Source organism: Zosterops lateralis (assembly GCF_965231275.1).
Source record: "Zosterops lateralis genome assembly, chromosome: 6".
Taxonomy (NCBI): domain Eukaryota; kingdom Metazoa; phylum Chordata; class Aves; order Passeriformes; family Zosteropidae; genus Zosterops; species Zosterops lateralis.
Window position 1 is genome coordinate 56,038,414 of NC_139761.1, and position 23,059 is coordinate 56,061,472.

At 38.9% G+C, this 23,059-nt stretch overlaps 2 protein-coding genes across 7 annotated transcripts in view; one reads left to right on the top strand and one right to left on the bottom strand.

Annotated features, from left to right (window-relative positions):
- PPFIA1 (PTPRF interacting protein alpha 1) overlaps positions 1 to 23,059 on the bottom strand; it is a 53,711-nt gene that overhangs the window by 22,860 nt on the left and 7,792 nt on the right. For 4 of the 6 annotated variants that reach the window (XM_083864481.1, XM_083864480.1, XM_083864478.1 and 1 more), the window contains exons 3-15: positions 9,913 to 10,014; positions 9,247 to 9,411; positions 8,310 to 8,384; positions 7,743 to 7,844; positions 7,271 to 7,492; positions 6,421 to 6,567; positions 5,759 to 5,893; positions 4,595 to 4,678; positions 3,965 to 4,096; positions 2,538 to 2,600; positions 1,434 to 1,513; positions 1,083 to 1,215; positions 99 to 322 (exon numbers count right to left, since the gene is read on the bottom strand). In XM_083864481.1, coding sequence (XP_083720607.1) covers positions 99 to 322; positions 1,083 to 1,215; positions 1,434 to 1,513; positions 2,538 to 2,600; positions 3,965 to 4,096; positions 4,595 to 4,678; positions 5,759 to 5,893; positions 6,421 to 6,567; positions 7,271 to 7,492; positions 7,743 to 7,844; positions 8,310 to 8,384; positions 9,247 to 9,411; positions 9,913 to 10,014 — 1,664 coding nt within the window. Of the gene's footprint in view, positions 1 to 98; positions 323 to 1,082; positions 1,216 to 1,433; positions 1,514 to 2,537; positions 2,601 to 3,964; positions 4,097 to 4,594; positions 4,679 to 5,758; positions 5,894 to 6,420; positions 6,568 to 7,270; positions 7,493 to 7,742; positions 7,845 to 8,309; positions 8,385 to 9,246; positions 9,412 to 9,912; positions 10,015 to 16,030; positions 16,141 to 23,059 lie in introns of those variants that run through there. The other 2 variants (XM_083864483.1, XM_083864479.1) reach the window with 2 other exon arrangements.
- Positions 15,322 to 18,420, top strand: LOC310911179 (uncharacterized protein). The gene is made up of 3 exons (XM_083864484.1): positions 15,322 to 15,666; positions 15,784 to 15,871; positions 17,034 to 18,420. Exons 1-3 carry the CDS (start codon positions 15,562 to 15,564, stop codon positions 17,270 to 17,272), a joined length of 432 nt encoding a protein of 143 aa, XP_083720610.1. The 5' UTR covers positions 15,322 to 15,561; the 3' UTR covers positions 17,273 to 18,420.

Sequence of the window (23,059 nt, forward strand, 5' to 3'; positions counted from 1 at the left end):
TGCGGCATTGAAAGAAGCAGCACTTAGCAGGAAAACTTGGAAAAATTATCATGTTCCAACACGTTTTTATCAAAATCTCCACAACAGACAGGCCGTACCTGATCTCTTTGTTGATTGCATCCAACTGCTCCTGCAGCATTATGGCCAAAGTCTGAGCATCAGCCTGACCACTTGGTGACAGCAGATCAACTGAGCTGAAAATGGTCTCCCTGTCATCCTCCACGTCAGACACATCCACATCGCTCTCAAATGCCTGTGCCACATTTGCCAACACACTGGCTTGCTGGGCCCGCTCCCAGTCCTGCTCATTTAGGGTCTGAACCTGCAAAAATCCATTAAAGAAATAAATCCAAGCTCAAATGGGAAAAACATGACATCTCCACTGCTTATCAAGATGTTTAAAATAAATTATGTCAGGTCACTTACATGCTGAATGCATCCATCAAGACAGCAATGTTTAGAAAAATGTAAAAAGAAAAAGCTATAATGTAGAAAACTTTAAATTCCATTTAACTGCACGATGCAGAACAGGCTTATTGAATCAATTATAGCACCACATATTTTGGCAATACACACTTTTAATTATAGTAAAATTTTGCTATCAATTTCATGGGAACTAAGGAATCAGTTTTATGTAATGAGGACTCGCGTCCTGAAAGAAAATGGAAATTGGTTGCAGAACAGTAACGTGTTAGATTAGAGACACAAAATTAGGACTGTTTCAAATTGTGCTTTACAATTACAATTGCACTGTTACAATTTTATCAAAATTAAAAAACACAACCAAAAATTCAAACAAACAAAAAACCAAACAAAACACCAAGCCAAAGCAAAAAACAAAAAATCCAATAAAAACTCCCCAACAAAACAAAATTGGAGTTCCAAACCATAATCTTGCAACTATTTGCTAACAATTAAAAGAACCAGCAGCTGTTCATGACTTGGTAACACAGAATCTATAAAATCCAGGAGTTTATTGCCAGGTCCTCCCAATTCCAAGGCCTCCTTGTACCTGATCATCCTCCTGCACTGCACCAATCTGTTTTGGTGTCCCAGTGTAATTTGTCTTTTCCCCCCCTTACCTTTGAAGGCTCATCCCTGAGGGCAGCCAGACGTCCCTTCTGGGGCCGCCTGAGCACGGAGGAGGTGCTGTAGGAGTCTGTGTGACTGTCCCCCACAGAGGAGGGGGGCACAGGGAATCTGAAATCTGCTCTGCTGCAACACAAAACAAACATTTCATCCTTACAAAGGGAGAAACAAACAAAGTCACCTGAAGGATTCCTCTTGTTTTAAAGCAGTGTCAAAATTGCTTTATATGCTCTATAAAAATGAACTTTATAGCTATGACTAAAATATTTTTGTTTGAAATATAAAAATTGTACTTAGCATAGTGACCTTAAAGAAAATAGGAAAAAACAAACTACTGCTGGTACCTATGATGAAGTGATGTGGCTCTGAGCCTCACTTGGTCGTTTTCAGCCCTTAATGCATCAACATTTAATACAAGTTGATCCTGGAAAAATAAACAGAAAAAACCATATAATATGCTTTTTTAAAAAATGAGTGTCAAATAGAAATTTATAAACTAACATTTACGGTTTTTATCCCATTCCTCTGAAACTTGGAAATAACAGATTTTAAGATATACCCTTCAACTGCAAAAACATTGTTTTTGCTACACACAATACAGCACTGTCACAAAAGGGCATCCCAGAATAACTCTGTTGCCTCTCTACCCTGACGCCAGTAATGAAAAATTTAAATTTAAGTTTAAAATTTAAATTTTAAAAATGGCTATTTGTTCACATTCTACTATGTTTATTATAATTAAGTGATGATAAGAAACAAGAAGATGTGTTCAAGCTCCCTGCACAAAAGGAACTAAAAGCACTCACTTTTATCTTGGATATTTTTACATGCTCTCGAAACCCTGAATTTAACAGGGGAGAAATACAATGAATGAGAAAACAACGAAAGCCTAAATAAAATAGAAAGTGGCTGATAATGAACATCTGTAAGGAGGGACCTTGTCATTTCCAGGACAAGCAGAACACCAGGCAGCTGTTATTGCTAAGGAGCAGCCAAGTCTAATAAATATTTCTCCCTCTGCTCCCCAGTTCTTAAAACTTGAAAAAAAAAAAAAAGTTACCAGTTACACAAGCATTACATGATATTCAATGCCTTGAGAAAACCTTATGGAAAAATGCCCAACATGAAAAGTATTTCTTGTTTGGTTTTGCTGTTCAAGGTCATATGTACAACAGCATAAAAATTCTACACAAGCTCCAAACTTTGGCCAATTGCCAACAGGCACTTCACATATTCAAAAGTGTATTAAGTCTTGGACTAAAAAGTTATGTATTACCTATAAAATCCTCCTAAAACTGTGGCACACAATGCCATAAAATGGCAATAACAGCTCCTCTCTTAAACAGAGCAGGAAATGTTAAGTTTTATGAAGAATTAGAATCTGATCCTGATATGTAACAAGGCAGCAATTAAATTCCAAGATAATATTTCAGAAATGCAGAGTTTACCTTTTCATGCTGAAGTTCTTCTATTTGTTTTTTCGCATTTTCAATTTCTCGAAGAAGTGAATTCTGAAATTAAAGGCATCACAAATTAAGTCACTCATAAGCTTTACACTTTTAAACCATAACTATGAGGAACGTAAAAAAAAATGCAGCCAACACTACACAAATTCATCTTAAATTACAGATTCTTGATTGCTTCCATCATTTCACTTTGATTATAGTTGAAGGTTTATCCTTCCAGGTGTACAGCCCTCTAAATAATGGATTTAGTAATACTACTGGTTCCATAAATCTTTAATAGCAATAGCAGCCTTTTAAAGCTCCATTTCACAGTCTAACTAGTAAAAAAGGGAATAAATATGGAATAATTCAAAGTAATTCAAGAAAGACCATGTGATCAGAACAAAGTCTTAAAATGTTACCTGCACATTTCTTCCCAAGTTAGCATAAAAGAATGAGCTGGAAGCCTCAATAAGAACACTCTCATAGAGGCTGTTAACTACACTAAAGGATAAGTAGATTTTCCTCATTATTTGCAAACATAGTTATGGTTTGGAAGATAAGAGGGAGTCAGGGTCACCCTCAGACATCACCCATTATTCAAACATTATGCATGAATGCAAGAGGAAGCAAACATTCAGTAAGAGTCTGGAAACACCATCTGCGTTCCAAAGCGTTTTATTGCCATGACTTTAAAACCAAAGACACTCAGCCTTTCCTGAAACATTTCCCCAGATGATCATTTTCACCCTCTAGTAAAATAAACCAAATATATTTTAATCCAAGACCAAGCAATTCAAAATCAGCATCAAGCAAAGTGCCACTTTAGAAGACATTGCTTTCCTGGATGCAGAAAAAAAGGATCTAACTTCAAGCTGCAAATGGAAGAATAATCCATAAGGACCTGGATCCAAAAGCAGAAGGGAAGAAAAGGAGTAAAAAGTGTCAGAAGAGATGAACTAAGTGCAGGGGAAAGCTCCAAGATGTGCACTGACAATGCAGGAACAGCCCACTTACACTCATATTAACAAGTCTCAAAATGAAGTACCTGAGAAGAAAAGCAAATTGCAGGAATCCCACAATGACTCAGGAGAACTGGCACAGCCAAAAGCAGTGGGAAACAAAGGAAACTGAACTGGAAAGGTCAAAGTTCCAGTGCTTTAGGCTTCCTGTATTACACTGGATGAGCCTATTTATGCAATCTGCACCAGTCAAGTAAAAAAGGATAAAGCTTCTTAAATCAACACCACAGTGCAGGGCCCAAGGATAACCCCAAAAATGATTTTTAGGAGCATATTTTCATAATCCACACTAAAAAAGAGCCTTAACAGCAACTACTTATTAATGAGAGCCTTGTGTTTATTTGCTGAAGTTACAGACAGGCTGCAAAAGGCACAAATCATTACAGGATTTGGAATGTGACTCGTTACCTTATCTTCCAGGGCAGCCATCCTCTCCTTGAGATGAAGCTGGAGCCGTTCATTGGATTCAGACAGGAGCTTATCAACAGTTTCTGACAAACGTTTGTTGTGCTCTTCATTCATCTTCTCTCTCTGTCTAGCCTGAGATACAAAGAAGCTACTGAAAAAACTTCAGATTTGCAATATCCCTAAGAATTTGCAGGTTATGAAGGCAGCAAGCTTTCTTTAACCTAAATGCATTTTCTTTAACAGAAATGTTTTTCCACAGAGGAACACTGCATGTGCCTCCAGGGCTCTGTTAAGGGAATCCAAAGGAATCTAATCTTAAGTCATTAATAAGTGATCCAAGATCAGAAGTTTAAAAGTCTAAGCCTACATTTAAAAAATTTCTACAATTCAGAATGGATTCCGTTATTTATAACCCAGGAACCAGTTTTTCCATAGTCATTTAATTCAGCAAGTTCCTTCAGACTTCCATTGGAGCCTTTCAGCACATTTTCCTTGAGATTTAAGGTCAGCCACAGTACAGTGACTCACTATCAGCCAGCCTAAACTCTGGCTTTATTTGAAAGCTGAGAAATAAAGAGGATTAGGTTCGTTCTTTCAGCTTTTTATCTTTGTCAAAATGATGTGCAGTACCCTTTGCAGTTCTTGATTCTTCTCTTCAAGCTGTGCCTCCATCTGTCTCAGTCGCTCCTCAATATTGCCGTGTCTCTCCTCAGCCTGTCAATTTGAGAGTAAAATTAGAATTTGGGTGGGTTTTTTAGGCTTCAAAAGCACAGAGACACTGAGGCACAGGAATATTTCTAACATGCTTTGCACAACTGCCATTTATGGTAAAGGACAATGCAGAACAGATGCTTTTTCTGTCACCATAAGGACCTTGCGAGAGTTCAGATGGGAAGTGGCAAAACGATGAAACCTCTCACCCCTAAGTACCATGAATCAACTACTATTTGCAAACGAGCTTGCAACAGCAAAGTTCATTCATATCCCCAAGAAACAAAACCAAAAAAACAAATAAAAGTAAAGACTGAGTGCATTTTCCTCGCTAGCCTGGACGATGGGACCTTTTGTTAGTAATCATGGCAAAGCAAAAAGCAGCAAGCAGAGACAAGGACTAAGATACAAATTCTACCTTCCTAAGCTTGGAGGCAAGTTCCAAAACTTTAGCATCTTTAGCAGCAGAGCTCCCAGGAGACAAAAGGTCAGACTACAGAGCCAGTTAGGGACAGGAAAGATAACAGGGAAAGAAATGAAACTAAGGCTTTGAAAGAAAACATGCACACATATACTTGAAAAGGCTCATTTGGTAGTTAACTAAATATAATTCTTCAGGTTTCATTACTCCATTTGCAGCCCTCTAAGAATCTTGGTATTTGGTAGTACCACAACTTCTTTTGCTCCCCACATGCTTCAGTTAGCTAGCAGTGGAAGCAATTTAGGTTTCCCTTCTAGAAACAGTTCATGTTTAGAAGACTTTATGTCTATTATTGAGTAATGTTATTTTAAAAAAACCCAAAATAATAATTCAGAGAGATATTTTTATGATGTAGGAGAGTTAACAGAAAATGTGCTCAAGTTGCAAAGAGCAGAAACTAAAGATTTAAAAAAGAAAAAAAAGAATAGAAAGAGTAAATCAGAGTGCCTTCAGAGAGATGAATAGAAAAAAAATAGGTAGTAAACATAAATATTTTCTGAGTTATTTGTGGGAAGACTGGAACCCAAATGTAACCAAACCAACAGCAGGAACAGATTTCCTGCAGCGGGACACCAATGGAGGACACGGTGCCACCACCTCACCTTTGTAAGTGCTGCCACTCTCTGTGCCAGCTCAGCCTCCACCTCTGGCAAAGTCTCAGCTTTTCTCAGGGTCTGCTGCAGCTTTTGCTCAGCCAGTTCCAGTCGCTCCTGCAGCTGCCTGTTCTTATCTTCACTCTGCACAGGGTTATGGTTGAGGGTTAAAGGAGTGAGCAGTTAGAGAGTGGTTGGCTAAACAACCATTTCTGGCTTATAGAGTCAGACTGTTTCATGACAAGCACTTGTCAAACTTCCTCTCTCACTAAGGCAATAGCCAGTAAAAATCACTACATGCTCTTAAATCTTTGAAGTTTGGCTCAGAATGAGTAATTCTCACCCACAAAACTAAAGATGCCTGGATACGCATACAGTAACTTAAAAGTCCATAATTAATAGAGACAACACCCTTGCTGCCCCAGGATGAAGTGCACTGAATTTCTCAAAACCATTTCCCCTTCCCAGTAAAGCTGTCTCATCTTTGTTCCCAGGGTAAAAATCTCTACAATGTACGACTCCAGCTCCTGAAAAACAATCACTAATAACAGCACATTACAGCTGATATTTATCTTCCTAAAAGCAAAGTGCTTCAGCATGGCATGAACATTAATTATCTCCATTAGCTTTAAGCTGAGCAAAATGTACTTCATCTCATTTGAAACCACAACCTGTCGGTGCATGGAGTCTTTAGTGGCAATTTCATTTTCAAGTTTATCATTGAGGTCGTGCACGGATGTAGCTTCACGTTGTGCAGCGAGGTAGCGTTTCTCCAGAGTGGTGATCCTCTCCTCCATGTCCTCCTTCTGGGCCAGAGTCTGGGCAGGACACAGGAAACAAGCCAGAATGTGAGAAATTATTATTTAGTGATCAAATAAAAAATTAAAAATAATAATAAAAAAAAATCTGGTTATTTTTCTCAGTAGAAAATGAAGTAGAAAGAAATGGCTTTTTAAGACAGTGAACAATTAAAAAACACTGGTCTTTATTACATTACGCCATAGATCTGCTACTTTCCTTTCCAGTGGTATGCACACAGCAAATCTTGACTTGCTGGAGATGGTCAGAGAATGTTCTGGGATTTAAATAAGCTCCCTTTCTATCTAATAGGGATATGTGGGACCCTGGAGATTAGGGATTCAGCAGTGACAGAACCATCAACCACACCACTGAAATTAAAGGGATTCTTCAACCAAGAGCATCTCATAAAAAAGGAAGCATCAGGAATAAGCTGAGCATGTATGACAAGATCAAGCATCTCTTCCAGAACATGCTGAAGTTGGCAATGCTAGACCTCCAGTCTATTAATGAAATATCTAGTTAGACATAGATTTACCCCAAAGACAAATTTTCTTTTAAACAAAAGCCAGACATCCATCAAGCCCTAAAAAAACATTTTCTTCTCATCTATCAAACCAAAGACTTCTAAAAACATAAAGGTGCAACCGAGCACCAGTGAGATTAAAATTTTATAAAGTAATGGCATTGTGACTCCCCAAATCCTGACAGTTCCTTCCTCACCTCTCGTACATCCCTCTGTAACTTTGTGTTCATTTCCTCAGATTTTATTAAGTCTTTCCTTGCTGTGTCAAGATCTTCTTCCAGCTCTGTTACTCTGCTGGACAAAGCAGTGAGGCGTTCTTTCATTTGTGTCTGCTCTTTGTTTTGCTTATCTATGATGTCTTGTAGTTCAATCACTTTAGCAAGGTTTTCATCGTGGCATAATGAACCATCAGAGGATCTCTATAGAACAGGAAAAAAAAGCGTATTAGCATGATGCAAATAAGACTGAAAAACAAATTGTTACTCACCTGTAAACATTCCTCCTCAATGATAATTTTATTATTGGATAGACTGCAAAAGCTGAAATTTCCATAACTAAGACTTTTTAATTAGATGATCACTCAAAAATATTTTAACATGGCTTAAAATTAAAATGTTATTGTTAATGATTAAAAACCAGATGTCAGCTAAGCAAAGTAAATAGCTGTACCTTCCCATTTGTAGTTGGTGTATTTTCTTGTTCATGATTTATATCCAGCATCCCATCTGGAAGTGTTTTCTTCTGATTATTTTGCTCTTTCAGAATCATTAACTAAAAGAAAAGTTTACAGACACATGTTTCAAGTCAATTCCTTTCTCAGTAATAATATAAGGAACAGCTGCAAAAGCAAAGGAGCAAAATAACAATTACTGATTCTACTGCCAGGTATGTATTAATACAATCTGGCACAGGCACTCAAATACCTTATGCCACTGCAAACCCTTATTTTAAAGGCACAGGAACTCTTTTCCTTGGTTTGGTTGGGTTTTTTTTGGTTCAGTTTTTTGGGGTTTTTTTTTGGGGGGGGGAGGGCAGAGAAACTGCCAGGAGGTTGAAGCTTGCTTTTTTCTTTTCCTGCTCTTTCAAAGCAGCTAAGTTAAAAATTAACAGTTATTCCATTTGGCAAGAAATCAAAAGGAAGAAGTGAAAGTGAAATGCAATAAATTACTCTGTACAAACATCAGCTGAAACACCCACAATGGACACATGAAGCCTTCTTTTAAGACAGGAACTTACCTCTTTATGTGTAGTACCTAGTTCTTCTTCCAATAAGCTACATCTTTCAAGTGCTACTCGTAACCTCTCCCTTACCTGAAAGGGTAATTTCAAATAATTTGAATTTATTCCAATCGAAAAGAAATCAATTTCACTTGCTGCCATGCCTTTACAGATAATAAATGACACAGTTTCCATTATACTTAGAAACCTTCTTATAATCAGGAATCAGTACTAATTACAACACATGCTACCAAAAAATTAGCTAAATAATGTGTATCTTCAAATCTAGCTTTTCCTTTTTTGTCATAAGCAACATGACCTGTACATTCAGACACTAAAGAATTAAACATACCCAGAATTTGCTTGTCCTTCTGCAAGGCAGAGACTGCCTTTGCTTTTGCTGATTTACAAAACGGAAGAACAGGAAGAACAACCCACCTAAATTCATTTGCCAGATTTTATATACGAGGGTTGATGCCTCTCAAGGCATCAGGGTCACAAAGGCAGGTAAACTGCAAACTGGCAACAAAATTCACAGTGAACTTTAGCAGTTGCATATCTTGCTGCTATTATCAGGCACAACTGAAGGGAGGAGCTCTTTTAATTCAGATTTTTATCCCAGTGTAAGCAGATTCCCCTCCTCCTCTTCCCTCTAGTCCATTTCTTGCATTAGATAATCAAATGGATAAATCCTGATGTCATACAGGTAAGCAGATGTGTGCATTCCTACAGCAAATATATTGCTCCTGAGCCATGCTGAGTTTACATTAACACAGTTAATGAAGAGCTTGAATAAACCACAGCACCCTCCTTTAGTTAAGTGCAGCATCTTAATTTAGGAGAGCAGTTACTAATGTAGTTACACCACAGAGATTTCTACAACTTCAGTGCAGAAGCTGCCTGGCCCACACAAAGGAAATAGGATGAAAAGGTGTTAGGTACAATACTTCATTACCTTTTCATCAAGGGCTTTGTGGTGCTCAAATAAAGACTTTAGTGCTTTGAGAACTTCTACTTCACTAGAAACTCCTGCTGGAGACTGAGCTTGCCTCTTCACAACAGTCATCCTGAGGGATCGCTCATGCCTGGAGACAAGACACTCCAAATGTTCCAGTAATAGCTAAAGCAGAAGGAAAAAAAGAGGAACAATGTTTATTCCTGCAGAAAACAGCTGCAGCAAACTTTGCCTCCTAGAACATCAGGTTTAGAGTTCTAAACTTCAGATTTCAGAGACAAAGGATATTGTATTGAGTGTAAGGACTCGTTTTTAATATTTCAGCTGTATTAGTAGTTAAGCTGCTCAAACAGATCACCACAACCAGCCCACTCTGCTCCTCTGCTCCCAGAGCTGCAGGATTACAAAACTTTAACAAGAAATCTGGATGGCAGATAGCAGTGCAGTCTTACAAGCTTTTCCTGATTCTGCACAGCAGCATTTGGAGAAGGTTTGGCAGCTTGTGCACAGCTCTATCAACACACACACATTTGCACTTCCATGGGGATTCATGTACAAGTATCAGGGAAAAAAAAATGCCTTTAGCTTTTTAAATTCAACATTTGTTTTTCTCCCTGTAGCTGGATGCTTTAACAATGGTGAGCTTGGAGAAGAGAAGGAACTGACCCTCGTATTATTTCTTTCTGCCTTCAGCTCAGCAATTTCTTCTTCCCTTTCCAGCAGCTGCTCCCTGCATACATTCAGCTCTTTTGTGAGCGCTGCAAATTCCTGGAACAAACCAGACAGAAATATAAGCACATCAAATATCAGGACACAGTGAGAGTGGACTCATATGAACACTTGACAGTTCCTTGAAGCATTCACTTCAGATGTGCAAAGTTAATACAACTGTATAGTCATGCTGAGCCAGCTTCAGTTCAAACACTTAAAACCTTTATGCTGCCAACTGTAAAGACAAAAGATGTTTGACCAGGACTTTGAAAAGTTATTTGTGTCTCAAGGCCATCATATGAGTTGGGGTTTCCCTGGTAAGCAAAGGGGAAAACATTCATAACACACTTTGTTATGGTTTCAAAGAGCTGTTGGTTTCACGTGTTTTGGTTTGTTGGCCCTTTTTAAGAGCTGCTGAGGGATACATGAAGAAACAGAGCCCTAAGCACAGCAAAATAAGGAAACCAACAAAGATGACAAATTTCAAGACAGTATTTAATTGTGAGCAAGGATGCATAATTCTGACATGTACCAGAATACAGCTAAATACAGGGATTTCATTCATGCCTTCCTTCATATCTCACAAAAGGGAATGAAGCAGCCCTTTCCCTACAGTCCTGCTAGAAATCTCTGAGGATTAGAATCAGAATTTTCTGAAAGCTGAGCCTGGGGGCTCAAAGCCCCCACAAGGCTCACCCTTCAAATTCAATAAAGACTTCACCAAACCAAACCCAACCAATGTGAAGTAGTAACAGAGTGAAGTGTCACCAGGGAACAGGAGCTGAGCTAACTCACATCACACGCTGCATGCTTATTACTGCAGTGACCACAGTCAATATGAAAGAATATCCTCCTATAGTTTGGGTTTCTGTCAGGAAATGATTGTATTAATATCTGCAACAGGCACTGCAGCCTAAACCATTTCCCCCCCTCTATCAACAGCCTCACTAAAAATACTTAATACAACAGACATTTAAATATTCTATCAACTCAGGGAGCACACTCTGAATAGAAGAAAAGGTACAACTATGCACCACATTTAGAAGCAAACATAAAGCATAACTTTATTTACCTTGGCAAAATTTCAGTTCTAGTCTGAACTGCACTGGAAATGAGAATTGACAGTGAGAATGTGAACAAGTCCATCCTTTAGAAAAGAGCCTTGCAAGAAAGCAACCCTCATGTCTTGTCAATGCAACTTGTAACGTGAAAATAAATATCCCTCAGTCACTCCAGTGGCCACTGAACACGTCAGGAGCACTTGGATAAGAAAACATTGAAAAGCTACTAAACACTCCTTTCTGTTGTCCTAAACAAGGAAAATACTCACAAACAAGAGCTTTGCCTAACAAACAATGGATCTGTACAGCTGACCTGGTGATTAGCAGGACAAGGTGAACACAAATAGCCAGCAAAGTGGAGACACAATTGCTGCTTCTCTGCTTTTCCCAAACTCCGCAAGACACAGCAGCTGCATATCAAGTGAAAGCTTAAGATGGAGCTGTTTTGCAGCAAAATTCAAAGTGGCAGAATGCACATGCTTAAAAAGAAAAGGCCACATCAACCAATTAATTATACTAAGCACATCTGCAAATTCTAACATGCAGCTAAAATAAGCAGACACGGTCAAAAGACACGGCCATTTCCAATATTCATTTGGTAAACTTTATTCTAAAATACACACAAAAGACAAAAACTATGTTGCACAATATACACCTGGAGTGAACTCTGGAATTACTAAGGTATCAGGCTTTTAAAAGTTGCCATGAAAAAGACAGCAGTACCACCACAACAGATGCAGAATCCATCCCTACAATCCCTCTTCCTAAATCAAAACCTGCTCATTGGAAAAAAGCTTGTCCCCCTGCTTGAGCAGCAAAAAACTGCAAAACACCTTAATTTATTTCCTTTCTCAACTGCTAAATTATTTGATTTCTTTAACCCACTTAATAATTACATTCATATAAATATTTTACTTCAGTATTTCATTTGCATTCTTAAAAAAAAAAAAAAAAAAAAAAAAAAAAAAAAAAAAAAAAAAGAATGACCAGGAAATACTTCTGAAACACCTTGGTCTGTAAATGCAGCTACCAGAACTTTTACACACACAAAACAAATTACAAAAGGGTCCTGAGTGCAAGGTAAACCAAGAGAGGAAAATCCCACTTCAAGCTTCTCTGGAGCTGACAGAAATACTGACTCTACCATGAGCTTTCCCAACAGAATGTTCCTTCATGTCCAAGCCTTCCCTGCACCTTCAACGTCCCACCTGTGGGAGCTTCCAAGACTCCCAGGGAACTGGCAGCACACTCTCCTTTTGCTCTCACCTGTGCTCAGGTAAACCAGAAACCAAAGTTGCCATTTTTCACTGGCAATCCCTGCTTATCTCTACAGATTAGATAATTATGTACTATTGAGAAGAGCTTGGTAGGAGCTTATTTTCTTGGTATGTTTCCCCTTCAAGATCAATAATAACCTAAGAGTAATTTTAAAAACCCTAAAAAGCCAACATCAGTATTTAGAAACATCAGTATTGCCCAATTCCCCAGATGACAGTGGCCTGACCTGGAAAGTTTTCCATTTTTCCAGCCTGTATCTCAAGTCTTGAGAACAGGATGAAGAACAGCGCAGGGACTACCCAGACATTGTCTCATCGTCCTATTTCAACTTCAAATCACTGCATACCATCAATATATCTTTTTATCTATATGAGCTTCCCCACGTGAAAACCAGCTGTATATTTGAAAGGAAGAAGAGTAATCATCACTCTTCTGATGATTACAGGACAGAGAGTTCCAGTCCATTGCATACTCCTGTGTAAATATAAAATGTAGCACAAATAGATCCCAATTGTGACACGAACCATCACACTGTCAGATGACCCAGAGCAAGAGTGCACACAGGAATTTATATTGCTGCTGCATAAACACCGACAGGGATTGCTGGCATTGCATAACACCTCCACTGCTGTTTGTTTTGACAAAACTGAGTTGCTTCGAGTGCTGTGAGATGCCTAAGAAAGAACACTTGAACGTCCTTAGTTTCAGTTGACACTGCCAAAAGACATGTCCTTTCTAGTTTTAATACTTACCTTTAATGGGAGACAATTTGTGATTTCCTTAAGCAGTTCAAAAGCAGAGAAACTATTTGCAGCTTTATAATCTCAAAAAATTTCTATTTGTCACACAATTTCTTCCTTGGCATTAGACATGTACAGAAAGAATTAAAAGAAAAAGGAAAGAACCCTAAGAAACTTTCCCACTGGTGCAGAAGGCTGTGTTACTTTTCTGTAATTAAGAAGACTGAGAGCAACAGAATGAAGTTCTGCTCTGTTTCTGGCTGCCATCAAAATAATAAATACACAGTGCTGGGGACTGACAAGAATGGAACTCACAATAGGCACTTTAGAGCACTCACATGAATCAGTGGGAGAGGGCTGAATTTACCAGGGAATATTCCCTGCTGATTAGAGCATTTTGGCAAACACCCATACTCTACACTAAACTGAAATGTTTACTGAAGAAAGTAACTTTCTGACCCAACTGAATCATTCCAAACACGTCACTCTTGCTGCCAAAAATAAATATTCTCAACAAATGCCACATTGAGCAAGTAAGTTGGTTCTCCTTCAGTAATAATTTTTTTTTTTTTTTTTTTTGTTCCCAAGCTCCAGGATTTTTTAAAGCAAGAGCATTTCTTCTACCTCAACCATCAGAGCTGACCTTCAGCCTTCAGTATTTAGATGCCGCAATATAAACATCCTTCCAAAAGCTGGATCCATTAGTGCTGAGCTGACACACTTGGGAACTTCCAAGATCCCAGTCCAGGAACTTTGCAGCTTTCAGGGAACAGGTTCCCTTCATGTTCATCACAAACCTAATCCATGGGTCTCACAGAGAGCACAATAAATGCTCGGTGACAGGAAGATAGTATTGTGCCTAGGGGAAACAGTTGAAAGAACAGAGGTAATTCCTGAAAGTCTGTTAATATAAGTTGTGTATTAGGGATGCTCTACAAATAACTAAGTTTGGAATTGGATCAAGCAAAAAAACCTTATTCCACAAGAAAATGCAACACCACTTGAGTGCACAAGTAATCATTAATCACAAGCAACCACATGGCCAGAAGATTTATATAAATGATGAAAATACATGTAATAAAAGAAAAACATTTTAAGTTAATTGAATATTATTAAATATTGTAAAGTACTAACTTCAGGTAATAGAAAGATAAAGTTGTGACTGTTGCATCTTTAGGAACATCTCTGACTGAAATATATGACTGGAATTTCTGTGTTTAATCTCCAAGTGATATTTTGGTTTACTGTTATCATTCTGGTCTGCAGACTGAATATCAAGCAAACCATTGTAAATGTGGGCAGCTGAAGAGAGCAGGAAAAGAACGATTGGGGAAAGTGCAGGACATCAGGGGTGAAAACCAATGGGATCTGAGATAAATTTCCATCATGATGCTTGTATAAACCATAATTATTCCAAATCATGGCTGCATGGAAACAGCAAATATACAGTCTAAAACAAAACAAGCAAAGAAAACTTAAATAACTAGATTTCTTTCTAGGGTATTTCAGAGTCACTTCACTTTAAACCTAAGGAGTTTAAGTATCCCCAATATATCTGAGAGTTAAAATTAAGAACTGACTTGTTTTCACCATTAAATCCAGCCTTTGGAAAAAAGCATAGTTACACACAAACACAGACTGTGCTTTGCCTGTTCCATGTAGTAAAACACACTGATTTCAACCTTTCCATATCTCTGGCATGTGCTAATGGGAAAGAGAAAAATCAGCCTAGAGTGAGCAAGGAAAAATATTTTCCTTTTCACCTCATGAAAATAATTTCCAGTAAGTATCCAGCAGCCTGAATAGACTAAGCTAGAAACATAAAACTTATTTCAAACATTAATAGAATCAATTCTATGAAACAAGTTTATCTTTTGTTCTCAAAATCCCAGAACTTAAAAGGGAGTGTAAGAGAATACTTCAAATAATGCTAAAACATGGATATGTCAAATTCTTGTGTTTCAGAACACTGAAAGGCTTTTCATGCTCAAAGTAGCTGTTTTTCCAAGTGGAGCTAACAACCCACCAGAGTGAGAACACACTGGAGCTCATTACATAATTAGTGTATTGGCCTCCTTTCCTATTCCTGTGTATGCATAAGATGTTTTATAACTGAAAAGACAAGCACCAAAACAGAGGTGCAGATTTCTTTACTGTCAAGAAGTTTTTCCCCTTCCAACGGGGGGCACTGAGATATAGAAAAGGTTTAATAGCACCTTTGGTTAACTCTTAAAAATCTGCAATTTTTTTTGGAAAAAAATCACAGGGTTTTTTTCTCCCTCTATCAAAACATGAAAAAAAAAACTGCATGAAAACACTGAAGTGAATATTGCTGCCAGCTGCCAGTCAGTGATCAATACTAAACCTGAGCCACTTCTTATCATTCCAGCCCTTTTTGCTAGCAGGTCTCCTTCAAGTGTCCGTCTTGGACTGACCTATCTAGGCTTTGTCATTAACGCCGCTCAATCCTAAACAGGCAATTAAGTTTTAACGTGTTTACAGTTGCATAATGTTATTGCTCTGGAATGAAACTCTCGCTGTTCCCAGTCCACTTGGGAGCTGGAAGCAGAATCAACTGCCCGGGATTTGACAAGCTGAGAGCCAAAGGACTCCTCTCTCACAGCCAGCAGGTACCAAACATATGCCCAAGAGCAAAATGGAAGAGCTTATAGCAAAGCCCAAGTCTCCATGGCAATAAGTAGGTTTCCAGTTACCATCCTGAGCGAGTTGCCTAAATTTATGCACAGCGTTCCCTGAGCCTGAACTACAAAGCACAAAATCCAGACTCCAGCGCCGGCAGCTTCCGGGAGCGCAGGGAAACACAAATGGAGAAAGGTAGGATTTGGCAGCTTGGCAGAAGGAATGCAGGAGCTGCAGGGAAAGGGAGGTGAAAACATCAGCTCCCTGCTCTCCCCCTGTAACTTCCCTGATCTAACACACATTTCAGACATGTCCTGTTTGGGGTGCAGGGGGTAAAAGTAGCAGAACCCAAACCTGGATCCAGCCTCTTGCTCCTCCGGGAATGAAGGGTTTTCCTTCCACCACATGATCCCTGCTCAGACCTCACACATACACACACACAGCAGCAAAGTGCACAGAGTACTGGAATCATTAACCACAGCCTGGCCAAACTTGGACTAGCAGAACCCTTCCTGCATTTCATCTTCCCTGAACCCAGGATGGAGCTGTTGTGTACACAAGGACAGGGGCAAAGCCTCGTGCAAAGGCAGATCTTTGTGCATCACTGGAGAGGCAGCATTCCCTGATCACACAGCGTGCTCTGCACTGAAGGGACACAGGGCAGCCTTCCAGGCTCCTGTTCCAGCCAGACCTCCATCCATCCATCCATCCATCCATCGTGGCGATCACAGGTCACACATGAGACACAACACACGGTCCCTACAAGCCTGTTTGCAGCTACTGTGCTGCCAGGCAAAACCAAGCCACAGCTGCATCCTACAACTGCTCTGCAGTCTGAGAAAATAAGGAGAGAGAACATGAGGTTGTTTGAACAAGTCAGAAAATCTCACCCAGTCACTCCTATTACAACCTGCAGTTTGCTCTGCATCTTCTGTAGAGTAACCAGCCTTGGGATCATCCAAACAATTCTGAATCCCTTATTTCTCTAGATAGTTTGTTAATCTTTTCACCAGCCTTAACAAATCGACACAGCCTGATCAAAGCAGGGTAGATCACACAGGGTGATCAATTAACCCAGAGCAGACACAACCCATTTTTTATGCCAGCCTTTTAAACCCTTTTTAAAAGCCACAGATGTGTATCAAATCAAACAGTGGAAAACTCTACCAAAGTACTTGGTTTTCCCCCTGAGGCTTTCTCCAAATACTCAACTGAGGGGGCAAAGCTTGCAAGTTAGCAGAATGCACAGAGGATTAACAAGAAATGAACATACTGAGCACGAACTTGAAATACCAGTTTTAAGTTATTTTCTTCACTTCTCTTTGTAAAAATCTTATGAAATGTTGCCTCTTTTCAGGCAACACCGTGGATCTTCTGAGTAAGGAAGTTCAAAAGCTGAAGAATTACGAGAACAAGCACAGGAAATGCAGAAGCAGCCTTCAGACTTGCATGAAACTTGGCATCTATTCATATGCCATGGCAGCAGAAAACCTTCTTCCAATCACTTCACTGTGGTGTGGCTATGCAAAGAGCTCCACCTTAGCTGCTGCTCAGCGCACAGGAATACGCCCCCTGAAAGGGCAGATAAGGCACTAAAGTATTCAGAACCATACCCAGCTTGTTTTTCTTGGAAAAATGTCCAAATCAGCTAAAATATGCATCAGGAAAAGTTTAGTCATCGTTGAAAAACAGGCTTTTCAACTTGGGATGGCTACTTTGTGCAGAGCAGTAACTGTTGAGAACAGCTGATAACAAAGTAATCCTTTCCAATACTGTACCAACTCCAACCACCAGGATTCCAGAGAAACACCTTAATTTAAGGCAAAGTAAGGCTACAATACTTGGGGGCTGTTAGAAAAACAACTGCCTCCCAGTGACACTTTGAATCAGTGAATTCTAAGGGTTTCACAATCGGAGTTGTTGCCACATTCTTGCACCCCCAGCCTGGTCTATTTTGATGAGGAACTAATACAGTAAAGTAGCAGCACAACTTCTTAGGTGTAGCTTTAGGCATCTCCATTTTTGGAGTCCCTGTCAGTGAAGAAACCTACCCACACCCATACCCACCATGGCAAAAGGAGAATACACTTGTACTTAATTAAAGAGCAAGAATCTTGCATTACCAGTTTGTCAAGGTATGGGACAAAACCAGTCTCCATCTTTAATATGGCAGTAGAGAGATTTCACTGAAGTTTTTCCTCTCCTCACACAAAGATGGTCAAGATTTCCTGGGATTCCATGCTGGACAGCACAGCATGCAATCCTCCTTGTTCTACAGATGCCAAACTGTAGAACAACTGCAAGATGTGCTGAGAAGATTTAAGAAGCTCTGTTATTTTTGGGACCCCCATTCTGGAGACTAAGCAGCTGTAGCAAGATCCTTTAAGTTGTAAACAACATTGAATTGTAAGTTTACTTGGGCAAGAAAAAAAAAAAATCTTTCTGCACATCAATTCTAAACATACTGCACTCACAAGAAACAACACAATTCTGGCTCATCTGGCATTAAATATTAAATTCCTATAACTTTTATGAATTAAAAAATATTTAACCCTACATACTACATATTCTGGTCATCTTACACGACTAATACTGCATAGTTTTTTACAAACAGACCCAGGACAAGACCCATCATGCACAACTATTTCAGTGACAAGATACTCCTGCTTGCAAAAACGGTGAGTAGCAGCTGAGGCCCTGCCCTGCCCTATTCTAATCGTTCATCTTGGCCTCTGGTTGCCAGCTTCAGTTCTGTGGCTAGCAGCTGAAAAGTACATTTTTCACACTCTCTTAAGAGGGAATGCTTGGGAATACCTGAATAAGGCTGGCCAAGCCACCCTCATTAAACAAGCACCAGCATGTACCTCCCCCTCAGAGCTCTCCTATTATATATATATGTATTTATTATTTTTGCCAAGTGATGAACGCTCCAGTCTTATAATTTCAAACTTGTTTAAGCAAGTAATACTCACTGAGGACAGATACGTGCCTTCAGCAGGAAATTCAACTTACTAGCTCTTCACATTTTGTTTTTCCTACTCCTCTGTACTCTATCACCCTGGTTCACAGGCTGAATGGATTTACTGGGCTAACTGAAGCTAAATATGTCCAAATCTGTGATATTCTAAATACATTCTACTGGACCATTCCACTGAAAAGTTGCTCCATTTTAGCAAACACTCCAAACCAAAGCAATTCCAAAGTCCACACAAAAAAAGCACATTCAGGTCCTACATCAGACATGTCTGCTATCTAAACACAGAAAAAACTAGGGAAAAAATCAGCAACATAGATTAAACATTGAAGAGCTTTTTTAGGTGGAGGGTTAAAGCTTTTCTAATGTTCAAAGTAATTTTTTTTTCTGCCACACACAAAAAAAAACAAAAAAAAAAAAAAAAAACAAAAAAAAAACAAAAAAAAAAAAAAAAAAAAACAAAACCCCCCCCCAAAAAAAAAAAAAACCCACAAAAAAAAAACCACAAAAAAAAAAAACAAAAAACACAAAAAAAAAACCACAAAAAAAAAAAAAAAAAAAATCCATAATGAACAGTTCTAAACTTGACTACCTGAACCCAGACAGCAGAAGAAAACCAGGAAGATAAGTAAGGCTATAATGCAAAGAACTATTAAAAAAAAAAATAAAATAAACCAATGAATGATAAATAAATGAAAAATAATTAAATGAATAAAAGACAGAGGCAGGATGTCAATATGGTGTTAACACTAACAAATGCTGAAGTGAGAGATGGGTTGGTGGGGAACCTGTGAAGCTCCTATTCCACATGGACTGAAAATGAGGGAAAGATGATGCAACAGGGAAGCCCTGCAGCCTCCTTCTCCATTGAGACAAAAGAAATGCTCGGCCCATTTCTCCTCCTCTGCTTCCCAGGACTTGATCTTTTATAGCCACTGTACAAAATTCAGGGGAGGGTGATGCAGTCCCCACAAACTGCAGCCCCAATGGGTTCACAGTTACGCCAATGTCAGTATCAGCATTAAAGAGACCCTGGGAGGGGAAAAGGACAGGCAAAACCCTAAAAAGCTGTTCCATTTCCACTTTACATGAAGCAAAGTAATTCCAGATCTCTTGAGACAAAGACTCAGCTTTTGGAAGATAATGGTGTGGAACCACACCCCCCAAAGACATTCTGAAAACTCGAGCTGCATGTTTCAAAAACTAAATTACTGGATGCACCTGCCTCGTGCTCTTTAACATAAGGCTAAAAGAATGTTATGACCTTCCAAGCATTTTCCCATGAACTACAAAAAGGTGGTCATGCTGTATGAAAAATACATTACCCAAGAATAACAAGAAGATTCACAGTGGTATCCCCAAGGCATCCCTGAAATTATCTAACCCAAACTTTTAATCATTCCCTCAAATGTACTAGAGTAAATGGAGAGAGCTTTGAAGGGATAATCTGAAATTAGGAGTTTACCTAACACAGGCATAAACATGTGGAAAGCCCAGGCAGATCCACCCACACATCCAGTATCACCCTCCACACGAGCTCTGCTCTGCCAGCCTTGGGTCTCCTGGGTGCAACATCATTCTTTACATTCAAATTAGATTAACTGAGGAACTCTAAAGAGAATCCCATTTATTAATTTTTAATTTGGATCAGAAGTTTCTTTTACTTCTGGGTTTCCAAAGCAGCCCATGCCTTAAATCCCAGCAGAAGAACAAGAGGTTAAAGTGTGAGATGCATCCAGGACTTTAAATACCCTACACAACAGAACCTTAAAGTATATAAAATTACAGAGTCCAGCTTCCCACTGGGAACAGCAATTCCACAAGTGCAAGACACAGTGAAAAGCAGAGCAAAAACCAGAATTTAGGTCTGGTGCTATTGGTTCAGCAAGGTTAACAGAGTCCCCCGACTCCCTGCATGTTCAGCTCACAGATTTCCCAATTACAGATAGGAATGCAAAGAAAATGAGAGTTTTGATTCCAACATTCTACTGGTAAAAGTATATATTGCTAAATAATTGTGACAGGCTCACATAGGACAATTGAGAATCCACAACTCAAACCCACAAATCCACAGTTTAAATCCTGCCACTGATCAAGACAGCAGTCCCTTCAGATATGTACAAAACTCCCTTTTTGCCCAATTTTTGGTTTTTAAGGCAATTTGGGGTTGCACACTGAAAACTTCCAAATCAAGCATTCTGTAAAGCAAATGAGGAGTTCCACTTTGAGATCTCTCCCTCCCTTTTCATGACTGCGCGTGAAAATTCAGAAGCAGTTTAATAAAAGTGCTCACTATTTATGGAGATAGCCATGGATATAGTCTCAATAAAGAAACAGGAATTTACGATCCTCTTTATTAAGTGAACCATCTCCACATTGAAGAACGTTCAGCTTTTACAACAAGGATTTTGGTCAAAATTCCTTTTCAAATAATTCAAAATAAAGCCCATTTCTCAGCACTGGACACTGTGAGTGTTGAAGACAATGATCAACAGACTTCATCAAATGCAAGGTAGTTTCTTTATACGAACTTTCATGGATCTTTCAACCATACATCAAGCCAGTCTCAACTCTGTACAGGCCAACATAGAAATTCTTTGTTGAAACTGCACATCTTAAGGTGGCTTTGTTTTGTTTGGCTTTTTTAACTATGCAAATTACTCAGCTCCATAGGCTTATATAATGAAATCCTTATACTGTGCACTGTAAATTTGAGGTAGGAAAAGAAAATCTCACTTCTCTCAACAGTATAGTGTTTAACAATCTTCATGCTCTATTCATTTTTACCAGATCATCTACCCTGCCATTCTATATGAAAGGTAAATATGCCTCTAAAAACAATGTTTTATGTGTATAGAACCAAATTTTATATGCATTTCTGTGAGAAGTAGGATAAAAAAAATGCAAGCACTGTGTGCTTTAGAGTATTTCTCTACAACTGGATCCCCAACTCTACTATGTACTAGCAACAGGAGTAAAGCAAAACACAGCATGGCTCAGACCATACTCAAAGAGACTAATGTTCTACAGAGAGGAAAAAAGCAAAAAAGAAAAAAATGTTAATTAAATTAAAAAATAAAATCAAGAGCTGCCCATTTTCCTACCACAACAAAGAAAAATGGTTATTTTCTAAAGAGAAGCTCTTTTTTCTCCTTAACAAAACACAAAAGATCACAAATCAAAGTTTTCCAGCTTTTTTCCAAGTGGCCCTTTAAACAAGTCCTTGTTTAAAATCTGTCCTGAAGATACCTGATTATGCTCAATACTGCTTGTGTGAGGATCTTTTCATTAAGGAATCACAGAATCCTGGAACAGTTTGGGTTGGAAGGACCTTAAAGTTCACCTTTGCCATGACACCTTCTACTAGACCAGCTTGCTCAGAGCTCCATCCAGCCTGGACTTGAACCTTGGTGCCCTTCATAGAATTTGTAAAACAAAAGACTAACTCTAGATATTTATCTTTCTGGAAACATAACCAGAAGACAGATGAATTTCAGGAATATGTTGACTGTTCTTATTCATATGTATCCATCAATAGCCATGGCATATTTCAGACCCAACCAAAATTATGTTTCTGTTCAGATCTCCACTACCATCCTCAAAAGCCATATCCTCAGTAGACAGGGGCATAAACACATGACCAAAGTTCAAGGCCACTGTGGAATAGCAAAAGAGAAGATTAAGCAACAAAGCTTCTCTTTTGAAGAATGCTGCAGCCACTGCAGGAACAGGCCACAGAGCCCTGTCAGGCTGATCAGAAGAGAAGAGCTGATTTTCAGTAAAGCTCACATGAAACCAAAGGTCAAGTCTGAAACAGATAAAGGTCACAGGAAAAAACCAAGGGAACCAACTACTCACATCAGCTTAGAGGAAAACAACACATCAGAATGAGAGTGAGCATTAACTTGGACTTGTAATCACACTCCTCCAATTCTAAACATCCAAACTCCCAGAGCAACCTCCTCAAGTGACCTACAGATATGGATTGAGCTCCCTACACAATCTTCTAGAGTTTCCAAAATGTGGAAACATTATTTCTCTGTGTCTCTGTGAAAAAGTCAAGTTGAATAAAAAACTCACTCCATTCAGTAGCAAAATAATATTCTTCTTTCAGCCCAGAGAATGTGAAAACATTTTTCCTGGCAAGAATTGCATTACATTTACACTTGGGGAACCCACTGGCGGGATTACAAAATAAAGGACACTTGGAAAGTTATGAGCATCCAGATTACCTGACACACACAACACAAATTTATCTCTTCTCAGTATTTGTAGCTTGAGATGTATATACACAAGAGATTATGGTATTTTCTAATACATGTCAACAGATACCAGTCAGCCTTAGACTTTAAGTGACTTAAGCTGCCTAAATTGCCACAAGCAGCTTACACAAAGATCTCTATCATATT